At 41.3% G+C, this 23,349-nt stretch overlaps 1 protein-coding gene across 4 annotated transcripts in view; it reads left to right on the forward strand.

The window, feature by feature from the left end:
* The window catches only part of LOC137502927 (uncharacterized), a 101,347-nt gene that overhangs the window by 50,355 nt on the left and 27,643 nt on the right, over positions 1-23,349 (forward strand). For 3 of the 4 annotated variants that reach the window (XM_068230131.1, XM_068230129.1, XM_068230132.1), the window contains exons 2-4: positions 507-632; positions 5,544-5,679; positions 9,143-9,241. In XM_068230131.1, coding sequence (XP_068086232.1) covers positions 507-632; positions 5,544-5,679; positions 9,143-9,241 — 361 coding nt within the window. The remainder of the gene's footprint in view (positions 1-506; positions 633-5,543; positions 5,680-9,142; positions 9,242-23,349) is intronic. The other variant, XM_068230130.1, reaches the window with a different exon arrangement.

Genomic DNA, 23,349 nt, shown 5'->3' on the forward strand with positions numbered 1-23,349 from the left:
AAATTTTGGGAGAAGACTGGATGTTTATGCCGAGGTAGGCTTTATTCACCATAGGATAAGGTATCCGAGTAATTTTATCTTATGTTCGCGCTGCTAAATGAGCGCGAAGGAGTAAGTGTGTGGAGCCTCGCTTACGATGTGAAGAGTGGTCCCTTTCCTTATGCTCGCACATACATACTTAGAAGTAAGTTCATGAAGCACTCGTTACGATAATTAACAAATAATCAGGACGAAGTACATTAATCCTGTGGGAATACCTAAAACTGTGGAGGGAAAGAGACGATTACTTTACAAAGGAAAATGTTTTGCGCAGTGCTTTGGTAACTGACCACCAAAGTTTTCAAAGTAGGCTGACGATCTAAGGTAATGTGTTTGTTTGACTGAGGGTGGACAGCGAATTAACCTGAAGTCAGTATTCTGCTCTAAACTACCAAATTTTCCATCATAACCTCCTTTAGGAAGTCATATTCGTCATAGTTAACTTCTGAACTCTGTACTTGTTCCAGGTTCTTTTGCCCCTGACACTAGCAGTTTCACTGGCGAGCGCATATCGGTATTCATCGCCCGTGGACTCCACGTTGCACGTTACTGTTCGTGGAGAGAAGGACGCCCATAATAACTGGGAGATAACGGTAACGTATATTCTCAAATACAAAGTTCTGCCCCCGTGTTGGATGGATAAAATTGTGTGTGATTAACTTGGTGTTTTGTATTCAAAATATGTGCATGTGCCACTCAAATTGAAGCCAACTTTGAAACCACAGCAATACAGTTCGCGGAAATAATCTAATAGGTACGTGATATCAAAATGTATCAAACCCAGACCTGCTTTTCGTGTGCTAACCACTGACTACTTTAGTAAGGGACAACGAATTGCAGTGAAGTAGCACATTGCAGAAGTAATTACTCACATTTCTTGTGTAACTGAAGGAACAAACGTGCATTGAAAATTATATCTGCCCTGTACCTAATCTGTTTGAACGAAGTCAAGCGTCCTGCTAGTAGCGAGCTCGTCACGGGATGCGCTAGAAATTAGTAGTTATAGTTCACAGACACTGTGACATTCCACACAGGTTGCCTTTGTGACAAACAGCATATGTTTAATTTGTTAAACAATATCGGTACTACAGAAACTGTGAAAATATGTAAAATAGATGAGGGAGAAACTAGTACTTTCCTTTAGCAAATCATTCAAGGAACATCCGTGTGGCTGGAAATACCTCCCCGCTTTAAAGTCTCACAGTGCAGATGGAATCCTTGGGAAGAAACTGTAACGTGAAACACATCCGACCTGTGTATTTCCGTTCTATTGTACATTCTTTGGTGCGCCTGTTTAATTTGTGCATTCTACAATTATTTAAAAGTGTGATATGTAATTATTGCACCGTGGCTGAGATGAACGCTATTAGTCCCTTGGAAATCAGTACTGGCGTGCATGCGCTGTATGTTCCTCTCTGCACTAGAGTTCTGTCTGGATGTGTGCACGTTCGGCGGAATGGAGGAAAACCTAACCGATATTTAAGGCAAAGCCTTAATTTCTAAATGTTGGAAATTATTTTATTTTCTTCGTTTTCCTTCCGTGTGCACAGTAGTGGCGTGGGTTATTATTTGCTTACGTCTGTGTGCCGGTCTTCAACTGAGTGCTAGGTGAAGGTTTAGATTACTTTGCTAATATTCATACAGGCTGATGTAAGTAGTGTCAAATGTTTTAAATATTTGGAACTGGAATTGTACTATCGGTTGGTTTATTCAAGAAAATATTACCTTAATCGCCCCATATGTGCATCATGCCATTTACGAGGCCACCTCACATTAAATTGCATAACCACGATTTTGCCCTCTGTTAAATTTAATGTTAATGTGCAATTTGAATCATACAATCTAATATAATTACTATTATTTTTATTATCTGTATCATGGCGGTTGGTAGAGAGTTGAAAATTGATTCTCCTAACTGTTAAATTTTCTTTTCTTAAGCGCTCACCAGAACAATTCACATCCCTGTTTTCTCTCTTCTTGATTGTGTACTCTGTAGCCTTGCGTGTAGCAGCATTACAGTTCGTGCGTGACTTTGTTCTGTAGTTTTGCTGGGACGCTCATATTTTCCATTAAAATTTTATGGTCGTATGGGGAATATTTAAGTAGGCTATGATATTTAAAAATTTAATTTTATTATAAAGCATAACTGGCTTACATTAATTTCAATTCTGGACGCACTGTGCGTTGCAGAAGTAATGTGGCACTGTTATCGTGTTTATTACCGTTATTGCAATTGTAATGTGAGCTTTGATTACGTTGAAACAAATTTCAAATTCATTTAAGTAGATTTATTTGATCCAATTAACTTAAATTCAGTTATCAGCAGGAAACAATTGTTGCAGGCCAGTATTTCATATTTACTTAAGAATTCTTTCGGTTATCCAAAAATTAGTATTTTCTTTAACCTTTGTTAAAATGGATGACCTATTCAAATTCTTCCAGTTTCAATTCATTGTAAGTTAAATATATTTCTGTTTCCGCCTTAAGAAAGTCTCGTAGCATTAGTGACTTGTGAAGTGTAAATTTTTATTTTGACACTGGCCTTTTACCTCTAAATAATTTAAGGGCACCTTCCATATTTTGATTATGCAGCTTACTGCACCTAAGGTAACTAACATTTGTTTCCTGTTCTTGTATTTGATTGTTTGGACAGTGTTGGTTTTGAGTGTCCTCGGGCCGTTGCAGTAAGTTGCTACAACATAGTAGTAAGCTGCATTTATACTTCGTAGACTCCGTAACATTTCACACAGGTTGTCTTTATGGCAAGCAGCCTATGCCAGGCCCGCATAGAATTTGTTAAACAATATCCATACTACACTGGTTGTGGAGACATAGAAAATGCATAAAGGAGAAACTAGTCGTTTCCTTTAACAAAGAAACATCCGTCTGGCTGGGAACACCTCCCTGGATACGCTCCCTGCTTTACCGTAAACCCTCCTAGGTGTTCTCAGCTCAGATAGAATACTTGAGAAGAAAGAACTCGGTGTATATGGGGATGCCACTTTCCTGGGATTCAAGAAGAGGTCCACATAGGTTATATCCACTGCTAAACTGAGTGGAGGCGTAAGGAGTATTAAAGCCTAGCGATATCTATTGCTACACTGCATGGAGCAGTAACAAGTAGTCCAGTCAGGTTATACCTACTGCTAACTGCATGGAGCAGTAACAAGTAGTCCAGTCAGGTCATACCTACTGCTAAACAGCCTGGGGCTGTAAGAAGTAGTACAGCCTTGTGATATCGACTGCTAAACTGCCAGGAGCCGCACGGAGTAGCCCAGCCTGGCGCTTTCTGGTGCTAAATTTCCTTGAGCCATAAGAAGTATTACAAACATGTTATATCTACTGCTAAACTGCTTGGGGCCGTAGGAAGGAGTCCAGTCAGGACATATCTACTGGTAAACTGCCTAGGGCCGTAAGAAGTAGTACAGCCATTTGTTATCAAATGCTAGACTGCCAGGAGGCGCAAAAAATAGTCCAGCTTGGCGATATCTACTGCTAAGTTGCATGGAGCCGTAGGAAGTAGTCCAGCCTTGCGATATCTACTGCTAAGTTTCCTAGAGCCGTAAGAAGTAGTCCAGCCTGGCGATATCTACTGCTAAAACGCCTGGAGCCGTAAGAAGTAGTCCAGCCTGGTGATATCTACTGTTAAAATGCCTGGAGCCGTAGGAAGTAGTCCAGCCTGGCGATATCTACTGCTATATTGTTGGGAGCCATAAGAAGTAGTCGAGCAAGGACATGTCGAGTGCTAAACTGCCTGGAACCGCAATAAATGATAAAGCTTGAACATGTCTACTGCTAAACTGCCTGGGACCGCAAGAAGGGGTAAAGCCTGAATATGTCTACTGCTAAATTGCATGGAGCCGTAAGAAGTAGTCCAGTCAGGACATACCTACTGCAAACTGCATGGAGCAATAACAAGTAGTCCAGCAAGGACATGTCTACTGCTAAACTGCATGGAGCCGTAAGAAGTAGTCCAGTCAGGACATAGCTACTGCTATCTGCATGGAGCAATAACAAGTAGTCCAGCAAGGACATTCTACTGCTAAACTGCCTGGAGGCGTAGGAAGTAGTACAGCCATGTGATATCTACTGCTACATTGCCTGGAGCCGTAGGAAATAGTCCAGCCTGGCGATACCTACTGCTAAACTGCTGGGGCCATAAGAAGTAGAACAGCCATGTGATATCTACTGCTACATTCTCTGGTGCCGTAAGCAGTAGAACAGCCATGTGATATGTGCTGCTAAACTGCTGGGGCCATTAGAAGTAGAACAGCCATGTGATATCTACTGCTACATTGTCTGGTGCCGTAAGCAGTAGTACAGCCATGTGATATGTGCTGCTAAACTGCCTGGAGGCGTAAGAAGTAGTCCAGTAAGGACACACCTTCTGCTACACTGCATGGAGCTGTAACAAGTAGTCCAGCAAGAATATATCTACTGCTAAACTGCCTGGACCCGTAAGAAGTAGTACGGCCATGTGATAGCTACTGCTACACTGCCTGGAGCCGCAAGAAGTAGTACAGTCATGTGATAGCTACTGCTACACTGCCTGGAGCCGCAAGAAGTAGTACAGCCATGTGATAACTACTGCTACACTGCCTGGAGCCGCAAGAAGTAGTACAGCCATGTGATAGCTACTGCTACACTGCCTGGAGCCGCAAGAAGTAGTACAGCCATGTGATAGCTACTGCTACAGTGCCTGGAGCCGCAAGAAGTAGTACAGCCATGTGATAGCTACTGCTACACTGCCTGGAGCCGCAAGAAGTAGTACAGCCATGTGATAGCTACTGCTACACTGCCTGGAGCCGCAAGAAGTAGTACAGCCATGTGATAGCTACTGCTACAGTGCCTGGAGCAGTAGGATGTAGCCCAGCCTGAACATATCTACTGCTACATTGCTTGGAGCCCAGCCAGAATATATCTACTGCTACACTACCTGGAAATGAGCCTTCTTCTATAGTACTGCATTTCCCCAAGTGATCTCTCGAGCTCTCCCTGATTTTCACTGTAATTGGCTGTTGATTTCCTCCACCACTGGTATTACTTGTGGTCAGCAGATGTTGATAACTTTCAGTTCGTCGTCAATTTTGTTCTTTAATATTTGAAAGCAAATTCCTAAACACAGTTACGTAGTTTCTTTACCTGGGTATTTCGGTCACTGAAGCCGGACATGGAAAACACCAGAATCCCCGTTTAATAAACAAATGGCTTGATTGACGTGTTGTCCCTTTTTACAGCAAGGGAATGATGTGCAGAGAGACCGACATTCCTTCACTTTTAGCACACACGAACAATAGACCTGCCATTTTCAATGTCATATCTAAGAATATGGAACTAACAGCATTGTTACCCGTAAGTTGCCACTCTATGGTATGGCGAAAAGTCCAATAAAGCAGCAATAACCTTGTGACGTGCGAGTGAGTAAACACAAGTGTCAGTGTGAGGAGGACCTGCTCACAGTGAACCTAACTTTCTACGTCTAAAGTTTTCGAAATTTGTTACAGGTTGACACGCGACGAATCACTTCGCCCGATAACCAGTATGAGTTAGACGTCAATGTGTTCCAGAAAATGTCGTATCTTAACTCAAGTGACATTCGGCACATGGTTTTGTTGACGTCGGTACATCCACCAGTACACGGTAAGAATATAACTCTTTTCACAGTTGGTATTCCAGTGCGTGTCTCCTCCGTGTGCAGGTAACAGCAGTAAGAGAAACGACCGACGCCTCTAGAGCAGGCAATCCTAGAGTTTCAGGTGATACAAGACTAGGAAATGTACTCACCAAGGAAGTAGGGGAATTTGGGTAGCTAGGAAGTAACATAACCAATGGCAGAAGAAACTAGCAGAACATTTATCGAAGAACAACATTTGCTAAAGGAAGCCTTCTTGTAAACGAACGTTCTCTCACCATAAATATACAATTCGGACAGTCGTTTGTGGAACATATGTCTGGATCGTGAGACTGCATGAGATAGAAACATGCTTATCAGAGAAAGGGAATAGAGGTCTTTGAAATGTGGTTTTACGGAAGAAGGCCTAAGGTAAGCAGTGGAAACTCGTGTCATTGCCTCGAGGTTGAGCAGTTCTTTCCAGTAGCACCCCCAATGAATGTGAGCGTATTTAGCTATATACCTGCAGTCCTGCCAAATTCGTGTGGAAAATGTGTGGGCCCACTTGCATTGCGCTAACCGTTACAGTTCGTAGCTTAAGGGGAGATAGCACGAAGGAAGAGCGGGTGACAAGGGAAGGAGAACAGCAGCAAAATACAAGGTGCGGTGGGAGGGGAAGCTCCGAAAAACAGGTACGCTAAGGGCAAAGGGATCAAGTGAAGTATCCGTGAGTCAGCGCTCGTAAAATACAGATGGAAATAGGGGGAAATGAAAGTGTTAGAGGAAGGTAGGAGATAAGTGGAAGGAGGTACGTTGAGTAGAGGACAGGAAGAAGGCCTAGAAAAGGGCCACGAGAAGGAGAAAACGGAGGAGGAAGTAGGATCTATAATCATCAGGGAAGACTAGGGAGACTAATAGGGAAAAGGATCTAATGAGGTGGATGGGGTCGAGGATCTGGTCATTGAGGACTCCATAGGTAGGCTCTGGGAGAAAGTGCGTGGAGGAAAGGGAACCCAGGTATACTAGAGGATAGGAAGAGGGCGTGGAACAGGGCCACGAGAAGGAGAAAACGGAGGAGGAAGTAGGATCTGTAATCATCAGGGAAGACTAGGGAGACTAATAGGGAAAAGAATCTAATGAGGTGGATGAGGTCGAAGATCTGGTCATTGAGGACTCTATAGATAGGCTCGGGGAGAAAGTGCGTGGAGGAAAGGGAACCAAGGAGTTGAGGAAAGAGGAGGGTATAGATTGTGAGGTATCGGTTCGAACAACGTATGGCAAGCAGGAATAACTACCAACATAGTGTGGGATCTTGTTATGCAGTTGAAGGGAGAGGAGAGTATGATCATTGGGATACTCAGTGGAGGGGTACTAAGGAGTAGGTACGTGTGAGTCTTTTAGTGCGTGTGTATGTATAGCTTAGGGGTGAGATATAGGAGCGGAGGTGTGAGTACAGCGACAGGAAAAGGTTGTAATGAAGTAATTCAGTATTTACCAGATGTTATATAAGGGGTTGAATCATGGCTAAAGAGTGACATAATGATACGCAAATTCCTTCCGGAACTGGAGTGTTTATTGTAGAGATAGGATGGGGAGTATTTGTACGAATGAAAGAAGAATGTGTTAGCTAATAAAGAGTTAAATGTGACAAACATGAAGTTCAAGAGATCAATCAATCAATCAATACTGATCAGCATTTAGGGCAGTCGCCCAGGTGGCAGACTCCCTATCTGTTGTTTTCCTAGTCTTTTCTTAAAGGATTGCAATTATATTGGAAATTTATCGAACATCTCCTTTGGTGAGTTATTCCAATCGCTAACTTTTGGGGTGTACAGACATGAATAAATTGATGCAGACGTGAAATATTTAATCATATAATCAGGGATGTAGGCTACTTCACAGAAAATAATGTGATTGTAGTGATTGTTCTAAATTAATAAACTGTTAACTCGGAAGGTGATGCGAATGGCAGAAATTTAAATTAATCTGGGACGAAGAGGTGGATCAGAAAGTATTTTGAGAAGATACGATGAAAGGCGGTATAGATGATCACGAAACTCTTTTAGCCGTAGCTAGGAACAAATGCGATAAAACAAGGTTATAAAAGTCAAAGAGTAAATTGATCGGTATTAATGCATAGATTGGATTGGTAAAAGTTCATATGGTTATGGGGAATTAAGGTGGTGTTTTAAGAGGAAGTACAACCTTTACTTACAACAACCAGTAGGAAGATGGAAGACTCGCTTATACCGTCAGGGTCGGAAAAGAACAAGTGGTAACCCGGTCATTCGCCTCTAAGAAATGCAAGGGATACCGTTTGTGTATTGTACTGTCCACTCGGCCACGAGTGACAGATTTGATATTAGAAATGACGTAGAACGTCAATAGTTTGGTGTTGTGAACACGGAGAACTGCGAGAAGGTCAGTATGTAGAGTAGGGAGTCATGTACGTTGTGGCCCTTACATTCCTTTGTGGTTCGACCAAAGGAGACCTGCAGAGAACAAACTGACTCTAGAACTCTGAGATTAATTAAACGTTTTGAATAAGATTTATGATTTTCTTCCACTTTAAGCTGACTCTGACGTCGAGGAAGACTTAATATGGTACTCGGGCTTCCGAGTCTCCCTAAGAAAAAAGTGGTGCTGGGAGAGCTCACTGCTCGGTGAATGCTGGGATTGTACCTATTTGTCTTCCCTCTCCAAGCGATAGTTCATACGTTCTTGGGCTCACTACTGCAGGAGAGGAGGAGCAGGCCACATGTTGCTAGCTGTGTTCCAAACACGTGACTCTCCGAGAGTTTCGAATGAAGACTTCGAGCACACGTCACCACTCGGGAACCAGCTGGTTAAAATGTGCATGTCTTTTTAGTTACAGATATTTCCTCAGCTCAGAACTCGCAAACTTATGTTCCCCTTGTCTTCCAGGTCAGACCGAAAATAAAATCTTCGGCATAACATTTGTAACTTACTTACTTGGCATCAGCTATAAGAGAGACGATTTGGATCTTGCTGTAAAACCAAGGTTACTTCCGGTAAAACTGGCACCACAATTTAGGTCCTGTGTGAAAGGGAACTACGATGTAATATGCCCGTTGATATACAACTCTGCTTCGAAAATACAGTAACATCAACTGTAAATATCTTTATTTGTCATCATTCTGGGTTTTAAGCTTGTAATTCTGTGTAAAAGGAACTGTGCACTTTGAAGAATGATAAATCAAACGAAATAGACCCTTCTGGAGCAATATTATTATAACGAGTAATGTTTCCACAAGTCTTTACACGAAAGAGACAAACACATACATTTTCCAATTCCTGGTGTAGAGCTCTTTTTAAACATACCCATTTTTTGAAGTAGACATTGTCGGTGACCGTGAAATAATTCTGTACGGATTTTATGTACACAGATTCTGATAGATTTTCAGGATTATTGCTTATCAGAAATTAACTATTTCCTGTGTATTTTTGTTCTTGGTACCTCGACGTCTCAAGAAGTGGAGCCGGTCACAATTTCCACGACTACACCAGCTACAACTACTACCAAAGAAGTTACAAGTACTACTCAAAAACCAAAGTCATGTCCTCATCCAGGTGAGTTAAGCAGATTATCAGCGAAGAGTGTACGAGAGACCAGCATACCTGTGTCCCTTGGAGATATGCATCTAGAGGAATATTCATTTATGGCTGTCATATTAGAAAAGGAACCACCCTTTCTCTCAAGAAACGTTCTAAGTATAGGTACTTTATGGCAGAAACAAGTTCCAAGGAGGATCTTCAAAAGGCAGAAGTATTCAGTCAGCAGTATGTAAAGATTGTTGGTTACAAGGATAATGTCCAGATAGAGGAGGAGACTAATACTAAAGAAGTATTGACATTTACAGCAAGATACGTTAGTTAAAAACTATAAAAGCGGCTGGAATTGATAAGGTTTCGGGGGATATTTTAAAGACGATGCGTTGGGATATAATACCATATCTGAAGCATGTATTTGATTATTGTTTCCAGGAAGGAACTTTACCAAATGAATGGAGAGTTGCTATAGTAGCCCCTGTATATAAAGGAAAGGCTGATAGACATAAAACTGAAAATTATAGGCCAGTCAGTTTGACATGCATTGTATGTAAGCTTTGGGAAAGCATTGTTTCTGATTATATAAGACATGTTAGCAAAATTAATAACTGGTTTGATAGAAAGCAGTTCGGGTTTAGGAAAGGTTATTCCACTGAAGCCCAACTTGTAGGATTCCAGCCAGATATAGCAGATATCCTGGATTCAGGAGGTCAAATTGACTGCATCGCGATTGACCTGTCCAAGGTATTTGATAGGGTAGATCATGGGAGACTACTGGCAAAAATGAGTGCCATTGGACTTAACAAAAGAGTGACTGAATGTGTTGCTGTATTCCTAGAAAATATAAATCAGGGAATTAGAGTAGGCGAATTTTTATTTGATCCTGTAATAAATAAGAGGGGAATTCCTCAATGCAGTATTATTACACCTTTACATTTTCTTATATATAGGTAAAGGATATGAGTGAAAGAGTGGATCAGAGATAAGGCTTTTCGCACATGATGTTATTCCGTACAGAGTAATAGATAAGTTACAATATTGTGAGCAACTGCAAAATGACCTCGATAATGTTGTGAGATGGACGGCGGGCAATGGTATGATGATAAACGGGGATAAATGTCAGGTTGTGAGTTTCACAAATAGGAAAAGTCCTCTCAGTTTTATTTACTGCGTTGATGGGTTGAACGTTCCTTTCGGGATCATTGTAAGTACCTAGGTATTAATATAAGGAAAGATCTTCATTGGGGTAATCACATAAATGGAATTGTAAATAAAGGGTACAGATCTCTGCACTTGCTCTTGAGGGTGTTTAGGGGTTGCAGTAAGGATGTAAAGGAGAGGGCATATATGTCTCTGGTAAGACCCCAACTAGAGTATGGTCCCAGTGTATGGGTTCCACACCAGGATTACTTGATTCAGAAAATGGAAAAAATCCAAAGAAAAGCAGCTCGATTTGTTCTGGGTGATTTCCGATAAGAGTAGTGTTACAAAAATGTTGCAAAGTTAGGACTGGAAAGGCTTGGGAGAAAGGAGACGAGCTGCTCGACTAAGTGGTATGTTCCAGGTGTCAGTGGAGAGATGGCGTGGGAGGACATCAGTAGATGGTGTTGTCTTTAAAAGTAGGAATGATCACAATATGAAGATAAAGCTCGAATTAAGGAGGGCAATTTGTTGAAAATATCCGTTTCTAGAAAGGGGAATTATGGATTGGAATGTTTTACCAAGCAAGATTTTCAATACATTTTCCAATTTATTTGCCATCATTGAAGAAAAGGCTAGGAAAACAACAGATACGGAATCAGCCACCTGGGCGACTGCCCTACATGCAGAACAGTAGTGATTGATTGATTGATTGATTGATTGATTGATTGATTGATTGATTGATTGAATTCCTACATATGAATAAATTTCCCTCCTTGGGAAGAGTAAATGGAGAGAATTTTAATCACAGACAAATCTTAAGTGGGCCTTCCGTATCACTTATAAACAAGTATTTTCGGCCGTTTCCCACTCAAGCGAGGGATCAGAAATAACTAGGAAAGTAACGTAGACAGTTTCACATGATGTATATGTCACGAGGCAAGAACTTCCCACATCACAAACGTTTCACAGATGTAATGCTCATCGTGTAGTTTCTACGGTTAAGACTGTTTAGGTGCTGCATTCTGCAGAACGAGTGCACTTGTTGTAGGAGAAGAAACGAGAGTGTCTTTGGTCCGAAGTGAATGTGAGGCACTGTGAGTGTTCCATGGATGAGCGAAGTCCCCTCACGCAAACAACTGTAGGCCGTGGGTTCGACAAACCTCAAGGTGACTGCGTGGCTCCTGAGTTTTCCTCGAGACAAATATCTGGGTGTGAATCTTTAGCAAGGTACCTTCACGTGACGTTAACTGACTTTGTAGGGGACGAAAGCAACAAGAAACTACTCCAGTGTAAGTACTAGGGATACATACTTGCTTATTTATAGTTTCCAGCTGAAATGCAATGCATCCACAATTTAGCAAGGATCCTCCATCATGAGGGCTCGTCTCACTCCTCAGCTTCTGGATGATGTGAGGAGCCACTAACTCTACGTATTTATTGTACCCGTTCCTCGAGCAGCAGATTGCAATGGAACAGAAGGAATTTGCGGCTCAGTTCACGGTGTTGAAATGATGTGACAGTAATGTGAAGTATTAAAATCCTGACCCAAACCCGGACAGAATGCAGTAAAACACTGACGCCGTCACGAAACACCTTGTTGATGAAGTCTCCTTTTTTGTCTGCGCTATCAAGGAAATAAAATATCTGCATTGTTCCTTCTCTAACGTCACCGCGATGTGACATGGACACAGTATCTCATCTCCGTTATTATCCGTAGTGTCGTATCCCCGCCAACAGGTGAGACGCCGAGCGGTGAGTGGAATCACCTGGTGGCTAAAAACACCACCAAAAAAGAAAAGGAATATAAGATGGTAAAGATATAGGCGTTAGGTAAGTTGGTTGTTAAGATTTGAAACTCATATGATTTCATATATATATGTGCGTATATTGACAGATGATGTACAAAGAATATACACGCGCAATTGAAGTCGGTATTTAGTGTGACATACTGCAAGTAGCCATCCTTAGAACGGCTACTCCAAGTAAATGCAAGTGGACTCTAAAACATTAGAGTACCACAGAAATGCTAAAGCGATTTAAACGGAGTATCGTGGAGTCCCACAGAGATTCCTCAAGCTTTAAGTTGCCAACTACGATAAAACCCAGAAGAACTAGGGCTTATATCGAGAATCGAAGTATGAATGATGAATACCAAATGTTGGCACCACCGTTATAAGCTGACGTACTAAGAATTATTCTAAGCAGCGAGACCTCCTGAAGAATAGATCGCGATTTCCTGACTTGAGCGCAAGGCAAGGCTTCCAAAGCGAAGACTAAGCAATAAGAGGCTTGTTCCTTCAATTACAACCATATTTAAAGAAACTAGCAATATGTTATGAGGGTATCCCTCCTCTTAGATAAAGCCTTTCTGGCTTCCTATTGGTTCTACCACCTACCCCATGTTTCGTAACTCGCATTCTCAGTACGTGGCAATTTTTATTGTCATGTACTCGCCTTCTCGCCTTTAACCCTGTCCTCATAACATTCCTCCCCCTTTCTAATACTTGTCATCATAAACATTATTCTCCGTCTCGTACCACTTAATTGGGTGGCCCTTTAAATTTAAGTATGGGATCCTTCAAACCACCCCCTTTCATGCTATCTCCAGACTATAGGTGGTCACTATTGAGATAGCCCGTATCCACTCCTTGCCAGACCTCCTGAACTCACAAGGCTCTGTTTTTATCTTCATTCCTTATGACCCCAACACATGGCTGCTTAGACAGCACGACAATGGACTGAGTTTTCAAGTAATCGCTATGTACTACTTATGCAATGCTACTTGATGGACGTTTGTGTCCCTGGACATGACAGTAGTAAGATCAATTTCTATGTTACGTAATCGATGGAAAGTTGCGATTCCTACTCACATCACATTTTACAGAGAACTTAATTTTAACTCTGATGACTGTTTACATGTGAAGACATGCACCCTATAACAGAACCGTGAATGCTTATGTCCCGCCGTCTTCCAGGTTTAAGAACACAAACATACAGAAAGACGTATGAAACGAATAATTATCAAGATACTTTACTCAAGTACACACATGCGAAACTTGGTGAAGTACGTCTCTATGTCACGTCATTCCGTTCTTTCTCTGTCGCATCCCTGGACACTCGAGGACTCTGAGGTAGACAGTGGTCATGCGCTCGGTAACAGTTATTAGTTTACTCGGCACATCTCAGTCGCCCCCCCACTTTGTGGAGAAAACATTCCATGTTTTCCGTCTGAAACAAGGAATGATGGGAATTATTAAGACAAGCAACTTGTACAGGGGGCCAACCGGGGTGTACTGAGGTGTCGCGCTCATAGTTCCTGCGCTGAATGTTTTACTGCATTCTCAATGAAAGCCTCAAAATGTATAAGTCATCTCTGTCGAACTTGTAACTCCCAATCGCCACTATTGCCACAGTAAGTGTGGGTTCAGGTCATTCTAAGATGACAAGAGTTGCCTTGGGTTTCTTTCACAGTATTCTCATAATTTGGCCTGAGAACGTCGGTTCTTCCAAAACTGGGATTCCGTGGACCATTGCTGATGTTCTCAGTTGTATCTGTCATGTGTGATCCCGTTGTTTCTACTCTGACGTACAAAAGCTGCATTTTATGACTAAAAAGTCGAAGTGAGGGAGAAATGCAGTGTTGCCAACCACTCAGAGTTACAATTTCAAATCTTCCAAACGGCTGGCGTAATTCAACCAAAATGCGAACCAAAGACCTGGTGCTGCCGACTACTTTGACTAAACACTGTACATTGGAGAAAAGCCCCTCTACATTAAGGTGGCTCCAGAATTATTAATAGTGAGCAGATGGAGGTGCCAACAAAACTGCAGCTAAAGTCGAGAAGAAATAAACACATCTCTTACTCACGATGCTCACTCTCTTCGTGCCGTGAAGGGGTGGGGCAGGCCCCTCTCAGTCCCAGTCCCAGCATTCGCCCTAGCGCATTAGTGTTGTCTTACTGCGCCTCCACGTGTTTCGTACAGCAGTAGGAGGAGGCTGTCTGCGGAAAGGACACCAACCTGACTTCCTGATACAAGTGTCATTTAATCAATCACTACTGATCTGCATTTAGGGCAGTCGACCGGGTGGCAGATTTCCTATCTGTTGTTTTCTTAGTCTTTTCCTAAATGATTTCAAAGAAATTGGAAATTTATTAAACATCTCCCTTGGTAAGTTTTTCCACTCCCTAACTCCCCTTCCTATAAACAAATATTTGCCCCAATTTGTCCTCTTGAATTTCAACTTTACCTTCATATTGTGAACTTTCCTACTTTATAAGACACCATCCAAACTTATTCCTCTATTGATGTCCTCCCACGCCATCTCTCCACTAACAGCTCGGAACATACCACTTATAATACCAATATAAATGGTCCGTTATTGGACATTATAAATTTTCCAGCTAGCTCATTCTTGGTTGCCAGCATTTCGCCCTCGTGTGCCAGGGTGGGCTCATCAGTTGGTACCTAGCACACCAAGAATGAGCTAGCTGGAAAATTTATAATGTCCAATAACGGACCATTTATATTGGTATTATAAATTTGCTCATTCAGGACAAATATTTCAGATTCCCTATGGGAATCAACATCTATATCATCTGATGGCCAAGCAGGCATCAATTTTTAGTGATGAGACAAAGTCTCTTAGTGCATTGGCACTGCCGGTGGCTCCAGTTAGCCTACGCAGTGGCCTCCACGATATGCACTAGCCAGCGTATTGGTAGGTGTGCTAGGTACCAACTGATGAGCCCACCCTGGCACACGAGGGCGAAACGCTGGCAACCAAGAATGAGCTAGCTGGAAAATTTATAATGTCCAATAACGGACCATTTATATTGGTATTATAAATTTGCTCATTCAGGACAAATATTTCAGATTCCCTATGGGAATCAACATCTATATCATCTGATGGCCAAGCAGGCATCAATTTTTAGTGATGAGACAAAGTCTCTTAGTGCATTGGCACTGCCGGTGGCTCCAGTTAGCCTACGCAGTGGCCTCCACGATATGCACTAGCCAGCGTATTGGAAGGTGTGTTAGGTACCAACTGATGAGCCCACCCTGGCACACAAGGGCGAAACGCTGGCAACCAAGAATGAGCTAGCTGGAAAATTTATAATGTCCAATAACGGACCATTTATATTGGTATTATAAATTTGCTCATTCAGGACAAATATTTCAGATTCCCTATGGGAATCAACATCTATATCATCTGATGGCCAAGCAGGCATCAATTTTTAGTGATGAGACAAAGTCTCTTAGTGCATTGGCACTGCCGGTGGCTCCAGTTAGCCTACGCAGTGGCCTCCACGATATGCACTAGCCAGCGTATTGGTAGGTGTGCTAGGTACCAACTGATGAGCCCACCCTGGCACACGAGGGCGAAACGCTGGCAACCAAGAATGAGCTAGCTGGAAAATTTATAATGTCCAATAACGGACCATTTATATTGGTATTATAAATTTGCTCATTCAGGACAAATATTTCAGATTCCCTATGGGAATCAACATCTATATCATCTGATGGCCAAGCAGGCATCAATTTTTAGTGATGAGACAAAGTCTCTTAGTGCATTGGCACTGCCGGTGGCTCCAGTTAGCCTACGCATTGGCCTCCACGATATGCACTAGCCAGCGTATTGGAAGGTGTGTTAGGTACCAACTGATGAGCCCACCCTGGCACACAAGGGCGAAACGCTGGCAACCAAGAATGAGCTAGCTGGAAAATTTATAATGTCCAATAACGGACCATTTATATTGGTATTATAAATTTGCTCATTCAGGACAAATATTTCAGATTCCCTATGGGAATCAACATCTATATCATCTGATGGCCAAGCAGGCATCAATTTTTAGTGATGAGACAAAGTCTCTTAGTGCATTGGCACTGCCGGTGGCTCCAGTTAGCCTACGCAGTGGCCTCCACGATATGCACTAGCCAGCGTATTGGTAGGTGTGCTAGGTACCAACTGATGAGCCCACCCTGGCACACGAGGGCGATACGCTGGCAACCAAGAATGAGCTAGCTGGAAAATTTATAATGTCCAATAACGGACCATTTATATTGGTATTATAAATTTGCTCATTCAGGACAAATATTTCAGATTCCCTATGGGAATCAACATCTATAACATACCACTTAGTCGAGCAGCTCGTCTCCTTTCTCCCAAGTCTTCCCAGCCCAAACTTTGCAACATTTTTGTAACGCTACTCTTTTGTCGGAAATCGCCCAGAACAAATCGAGCTGCTTTTCTTTCGATTTGTTCCACTTCCTGAATCAGGTAAACCTGCTGAGGGTCCCATACACTGGAACCATACTCTAGTTGGGGTCTCACCAGAGACAAATATGCACTGTCCTTTACATCCTTACTACAACCCCTAAATACTCTCATAACCATGTGCAGAGATCTGTACCCTTTATTTACAATCATATTTATATGATTACCCCAATGAAGAACTTTCCTTATAATAATACCTAGGTATTTACAATGATTCCCAAAGGGAACTTTCACCATATCAACGCAGTAATTAAAACTGAGAGGACTTTTCCTATTTGTGAAACTCACAGCCTGACATTTATCCCCATTTATCATCACACCATTGCCTACTGTCCATCTCACAACATTATCGAGCTCATTTTGCAGTTTCTCACTACCTTGTAACCTGCGAAAAGCCTTATCTCTGATTCCACTTCTTTACACATGTCATTGATGTTTATAAGGAAACATAAAGGACCAATAATATTGCCTTGAGGAATTCCCCTCTTAATTATTACTGGGTCAGAAAAAGCTTCACCTACTCTAATTCTCTGAGATCTGTTTTCTAGAAACAGAGCCACCCATTCAGTCACTCTTTTGTCAAGTCCAATTGCACTCATATTTGCCAGTAGTCTCCCACGATCTACCCTATCAAATGCCTTGGACAGATCAATCGCGAAACAGTCCAATTGACCTCCTGAATCCAGGAAATCTGCTATACCTTGCTGGAATCCTACAAGTTCGGCTTCAGTGGAATAACCTTTCCTAAATCAAAACTGCCTTCTATCAAACCAGTTATTAATTTTGCAAACATGTCTTATCTAATCAGAGAGAATGCTTGTCAAACTTACTGGCCTGTAATTTTCAACTTTATGTCTATCACCCTTTCCTTTATATACAGGGGCTACTATAGCAACTCTCCATTCATTTGGTAAAGTTCCCTCATGCAAACAATAATCAAACAAGTACTTCAGATATGGTACTATATCCCAACCCATTGTCTTTAATATATCCCCCGAAACCTTATCAATTTCAGCTGCTTTTCTAGTTTTCAACTTTTGTATCTTACTGTAAAAGTCATTGCTGTCATAGGTAAATTTTAATACTTCTTTAGTATTAGTAACCTCCTCTATCTGGACATTATCCTTGTAACCAACAATCTTTACATACTACTGACTGAATACTTATGCCTTTTGAAGATCCTCGCATTCATACTCCCCTTGTTCATTAATTATACCTGGAATGTCCTTCTTGGAAACTGTTTCTGCCTTAAAGTAAGTTTTACCTATACATACTCTCCCATTTTTCACTAAAATTAGTATGGCCACCAATTATGCTTGCCGTCATGTTATCCTTAGCTGACTTCTTTGCTAGATTCAATTTTCTAGTAAGTTCCTTCAATTTCTCCTTACTTCCACAGCCATTTCTAACTCTATTTCTTTCCAGTCTGCACCTCCTTCTTAGTCTTATTACTTTCCTGTTATAATATAGTGGGTCTTTACCACCATCCCAGAGTCTGTTTACATTTGTATTTACCGTTTTCTACCGATCATAATTACTTATTAAAAACTCCCTAATGCCTGTTTTATCAGCCATATGGTACTGCCTAACAGTCTTAATTTTAATCTCTTCCTTTCTTTCACATTTATTTTTAACTACGACAAAAACCGCTAATACCATCTATTACTTCGGTTTCTCTATAGAGCTCATCTGGTTTTACCAGCACCACATCCAGAATATTGTTCCCTCTAGTTTGTCCCATCACTTTCTGAATCAGGTGCCCTTCCCATATTAACTTATTTGCCATTTGTTGGTCATGATTCCTGTCGTTCCCATTACCTTCCCAATTGACATTTGGTAAATTGAGATCACCCGCTACAATCACGTTCATTTCCTTATCGTTTCCCACATAGCTGATTATCTTATCAAATAATTCTGAATCAGCATCTGTGCTACCCTTTCCTGGTCTGTACACTCCAAAGACATCAAGTTGCCTATTATCTTTAGAAATGAGCCTCTCCCCTAGAATTTCGTGCTTGTCATCTTTAACTTTTTCGTAGCTTACAAATTCTTCTTTCACGAGAATGAATACTCCCCCCTACCATTCCTATCCTATCTCTACGATACACCCTCTACTTCCGTGAGAAAATTTCTGCATCCATTATATCATTTCTCAGCCATGATTCAACTCCTATTACAATATCTGGTAAGTATATATCTGTTAAATTACTTAATTCTATTCCTTTCTTTACAATACTTCTACAATTGAGCACTAACAGTTTAATGTCATCCCTACTTGATTTCCAGTTCCCTGTTCCTTTAACACCACTCCCTAGGCCACTCTGTTTCCCTGAATGTACCTCCCTATGACCCTTCCAAACAAATTTCCTAACTTATATGTTCCACTGCGGTTTAAGTGAAGGCCATCTGAGCGCAGATCCCTATCTCCTACCCACCCATTAGGATCTAGAAATTTCACTCCCAGTTTCCCACATACCCACTCCATAGTCTCATTTAAATCCCCAATCACCCTCCAGTCAGTATCCCTCCCTCGCAGAATTCCACTGATAATCTCCGCTTTCTTAAATTTCATCCGTGCTGCATTTACCAGATCTCACACATCGCCAACTAAGTTGGTACTTATACCTGCTTGTCTTACGTTGTTAGTACCAACGTGAAACACTACCACCTTCTCCTTTCCCACCTCCCTCTCTTCTACTACCCTGAACATCTGCCTCAACCTAATTTCTGGATAACACTCTACTCTGGTACCCTTTCCTCCACACACTTTCCCGACATGTATAACAATAGAATCCCCCATGACCAGAGCCTCAACCCTACCCACCTCATTTGATGCCCTCCCCTCCTGGTCAGTCCTATCTTTCCTGACAGCTGCAGAAGCTACTTCCTCTTCCCTTTCCTCGATCCCATGACCCTGTTCCACCTGTCTTTTCCTATCCACTACTCCACATTTCCCTTTCCTACCTCTTCCCTTTCTCCTGCTTCCAGCCTTCTCGGCAAGAGTTCCCTGTTCCTCATCTTCCCTCGGTTGTTCTACCTGCAGTGACTCGTACCGATTTCTCACCGATACTTGTCCTGAATTTTTATCCTGAATGGAGCCCTTAGTCTGCAATCTCCTTCCCCTTAAAACATTAGACCATCTGTCTTCCACAATTTCCCCCTTTCCTTCCAATCCCTCTATTACACCTACTGTATCCTGTACATTGTTTGGAGGCCTACTTTCCTTCCTGTCCTCTGAGAGAATCCTAATTATCTCCCTCAAGCTCTCCAACTCCTCCCTCGTACTCCTTAATGCCTGGCCACACCCACAGTCCCTACATTCGCATTGCTTAGCCATTGTTTACTAAATAATGAAAAGAAAAGGAAAAATAATATAACTTATTCTGTGCGAAATAAAAATGAAAGGAAAGAAATATTGTCTAGGTTAGTTTACAAAGAACACACAACAGTAATTTATTTAATATAGGCTACTACTACACTACTATACTACTTAATTGTACTATTTTTATTCCTACAACACGCTAACACGATAAAAATCGCTGTTAATTACTGGAAACAGAATAATACACAAGAATTATACAATTCTTAACTGCAGTTAAGTCTACCCTAATTACAACAGAATTTTAGTAAGAGAGTTACTACAAATACTACAGAAACGGTACTATACTATACAAATATTTCATAGTAATAGGATAAACACACTTCTTACTAATAAGATGCTATAATACACTACAATAATGTTAAACTACGTTCAGACTGAGTACAGATATCGTTACTACAATACGCTACAATAATTTTAAACTACGTATTCTAATTATTATTAAATTACAACAGGTTATTACAAGCACAAACAGAAAAGAACATTACCATTCAAGTTCGAAATTCGCAAAACTACTCAAAATTATTGAATAGGCACTCTAATTCCTAATAAGTTACTATACTACACTACAATAATGTTAAAACTACGTTCAGAGGAATCCTAGCTTCTTACTGAGCACAAATAGAAATAAAAATTCCAATTAGGCCTGAATTTAGATATTCGCAAGAATTACCGGTAGGTACCGTACTCAAAGATTACCAACAAAGTTAAACACTGTTGTTGTTGTTGTTGTTTGAGTCATCAGTACAAAGACTGGTTTGATGCAGCCCTCCATGCCACCCTATCCTGTGCTAACCTTTTCATTCTACGTAACTATTGCATCCTACTTCTGCTCTAATCTGCTTGTCATATTCATACCTTGGTCTACCCCTACCGTTCTTACCACCTACACTTCCATCAAAAACCAACTGAATAAATCCTGGGTGTCTTAAGATGTGTCCTATCATTCTATCTCTTCTTCTCGTCAAATTTAGCCAAATCGATCTCCTCTCACCAATTCGATTCAGTATCTCTTCATTCGTGATTCGATCTATCCATCTCACCTTCAGCATTCTCCTATAACACCACATTGCAAAAGCTTCTATTCTCCTTCTTTCTGAGCTAGTTATCGTCCATGTTTCACTTCCATACAATGCCACGCTCCACACAAAAGTCTTCAAAAACATCTTTCTAATTCCTATATCAATGTTTGAAGTGAGCAAATTTCTTTTCTTAAGAAAGCTCTTCCTTGCTTGTGCTAGTCTGCATTTTATGTCCTCCTTACTTCTGCCATTGTTAGTTATTTTACTACCCAAGTAACAATATTCATCTACTTCCTTTAAGACTTCATTTCCTAATCTAATATTTCCTGCATCGCCTGCCTTCGTTCGACTGCAATCCATTACATTTGTTTTGGACTTATTTATTTTCATCTTGTACTCCTTACCCAAGACTTCATCCATACCATTCAACAACTTCTCGAAATCTTCTGCAGTCTCGGATAAAATAACAATATCATCGGCAAATCTCAAGGTTTTGATTTCCTCTCCTTGGACTGTGATTCCATTTCCAAATTTCTCTTTGATATCCTTTACTGCCTGTTCTATGTAAACGTTGAAAAGAAGAGGGGACAAACTGCAGCCTTGCCTCACTCTTTTCTGGATTGCTGCTTCTTTTTCAAAGCCCTCGATTCTTATCACTGCAGACTGATTTTTATACAGATTGTAGATAATTCTTCGTTCTCGGTTTCTGATCCCTATCATCTTCAGAATCATAAATAGCTTGTTCCAATCAACATTATCGAATGCCTTTTCTAGATCTACGAATGCCATGTACGTGGGCTTGTCCTTCTTGATTCGATCCTCTAACATCAGACGTAAAGTCAGGATTGCTTCACATGTTCCTACATTTCTTCTGAAACCAAATTGATCTTCTCCCAACTCAGCTTCAACTTGTTTTTCCATTCTTCTGTAAATAATACGTATTAAAATTTTGCAGGCATGAGATACTAAACTAATGGTGCGGTAGTTTTCACACCTGTCAGCACCGGCTTTCTTGGGAATAGGTATAACAACGTTCTTCCGAATATCGGATGGGACTTCTCCTGTCTCATACATCTTGCACACTAAATGAAATAACCTTGCCGTACTGGTTTCTCCTAAGGTAGTCAGTAATTCAGAGGGAATGTCATCAATTCCAGGTGCCTTGTTCCTATTGAGGTCACTCACAGCTCTGTCAAACTCTGACCTCAAAATTGGGTCTCCCATTTCATCAGCATTAACAGCCTCTTCATGTTCCAGAACCAAATTCTCTACATCTTTACCTTCATACAACTGTTGGATATGCTCCTGCCATCTTTCTGCTTTGTCTTCTTTCCCTAGAAGTGGCTTTCCATCTGAGCTCTTAATATTCATACACCTAGATTTCCTTTCTCCAAAGGTTTCCTTGATTTTCCTGTATGCAGCATCCACCTTTCCCAGGACCATACAGCCTTCGACATCCTTGCACTTCTCCTTCAGCCATTCTTCCTTAGCTACCTTGCACTTTCTATCCACTTCATTCTTTAATTGCCTGTATTCTTTTCTGCTCTCTTCATTTCTAGCATTCTTGTATTTTCGTCGTTCATCAATCAGGTCTAGTATCTCCTGAGTTATCCACTGATTCTTAGTTGATCTTTTCTTCCTTCCTAACATTTCTTCAGCAGCCCTACTGACTTCATTTTTCATGACTCTCCACTCTTCCTCTACAGTGTTTCCTTCAGCCTTTTCATTTAGTCCTTGTGCAACATGTTCCTTGAAACAATCCCTCACACTCCTTTCTTTCAACTCGTCTAGATCCCATCTTTTTGCATTCTTTCCTTTCTTCAATTTCTTCAACTTCAGATGGCATTTTATGACCAACAAGTTGTGGTCAGAGTCCACGTCTGCTCCTGGGAAAGTTTTGCAATCCAACACCTGGTTTCTGAACCTCTGCCTAATCATAATGAAGTCTATTTGATACCTTCCAGTGTCTCCAGGTCTCATCCACGTATACAGCCGTTGTTTGTGGTGTTTGAACCAAGTATTGGCAAGGACTAAATTATGACCAGTGCAGAATTCAACCAGCCGACTTCCTCTTTCGCTCCTTTGTCCCAATCCAAATTCTCCTGTACTACCTTCTCTTCCTTGGCCTGCCACTTCATTCCAGTCTCCCATCACAATTAGATCTCGTCACCTTTTACATATTGTATTAAATCTTCTATCTCCTCATATATTCTTTCAATTTCTTCATCATCCGCTGAACTAGTTGGCATATAGACCTGCACTATTGTGGTGGGCATTGGTTTGGTGTCTATCTTGACGACAATAATTC

This window comes from Anabrus simplex, chromosome 13 (genome assembly GCF_040414725.1).
Source record: "Anabrus simplex isolate iqAnaSimp1 chromosome 13, ASM4041472v1, whole genome shotgun sequence".
In the NCBI taxonomy this organism is placed as follows: Eukaryota; Metazoa; Arthropoda; class Insecta; order Orthoptera; family Tettigoniidae; genus Anabrus; species Anabrus simplex.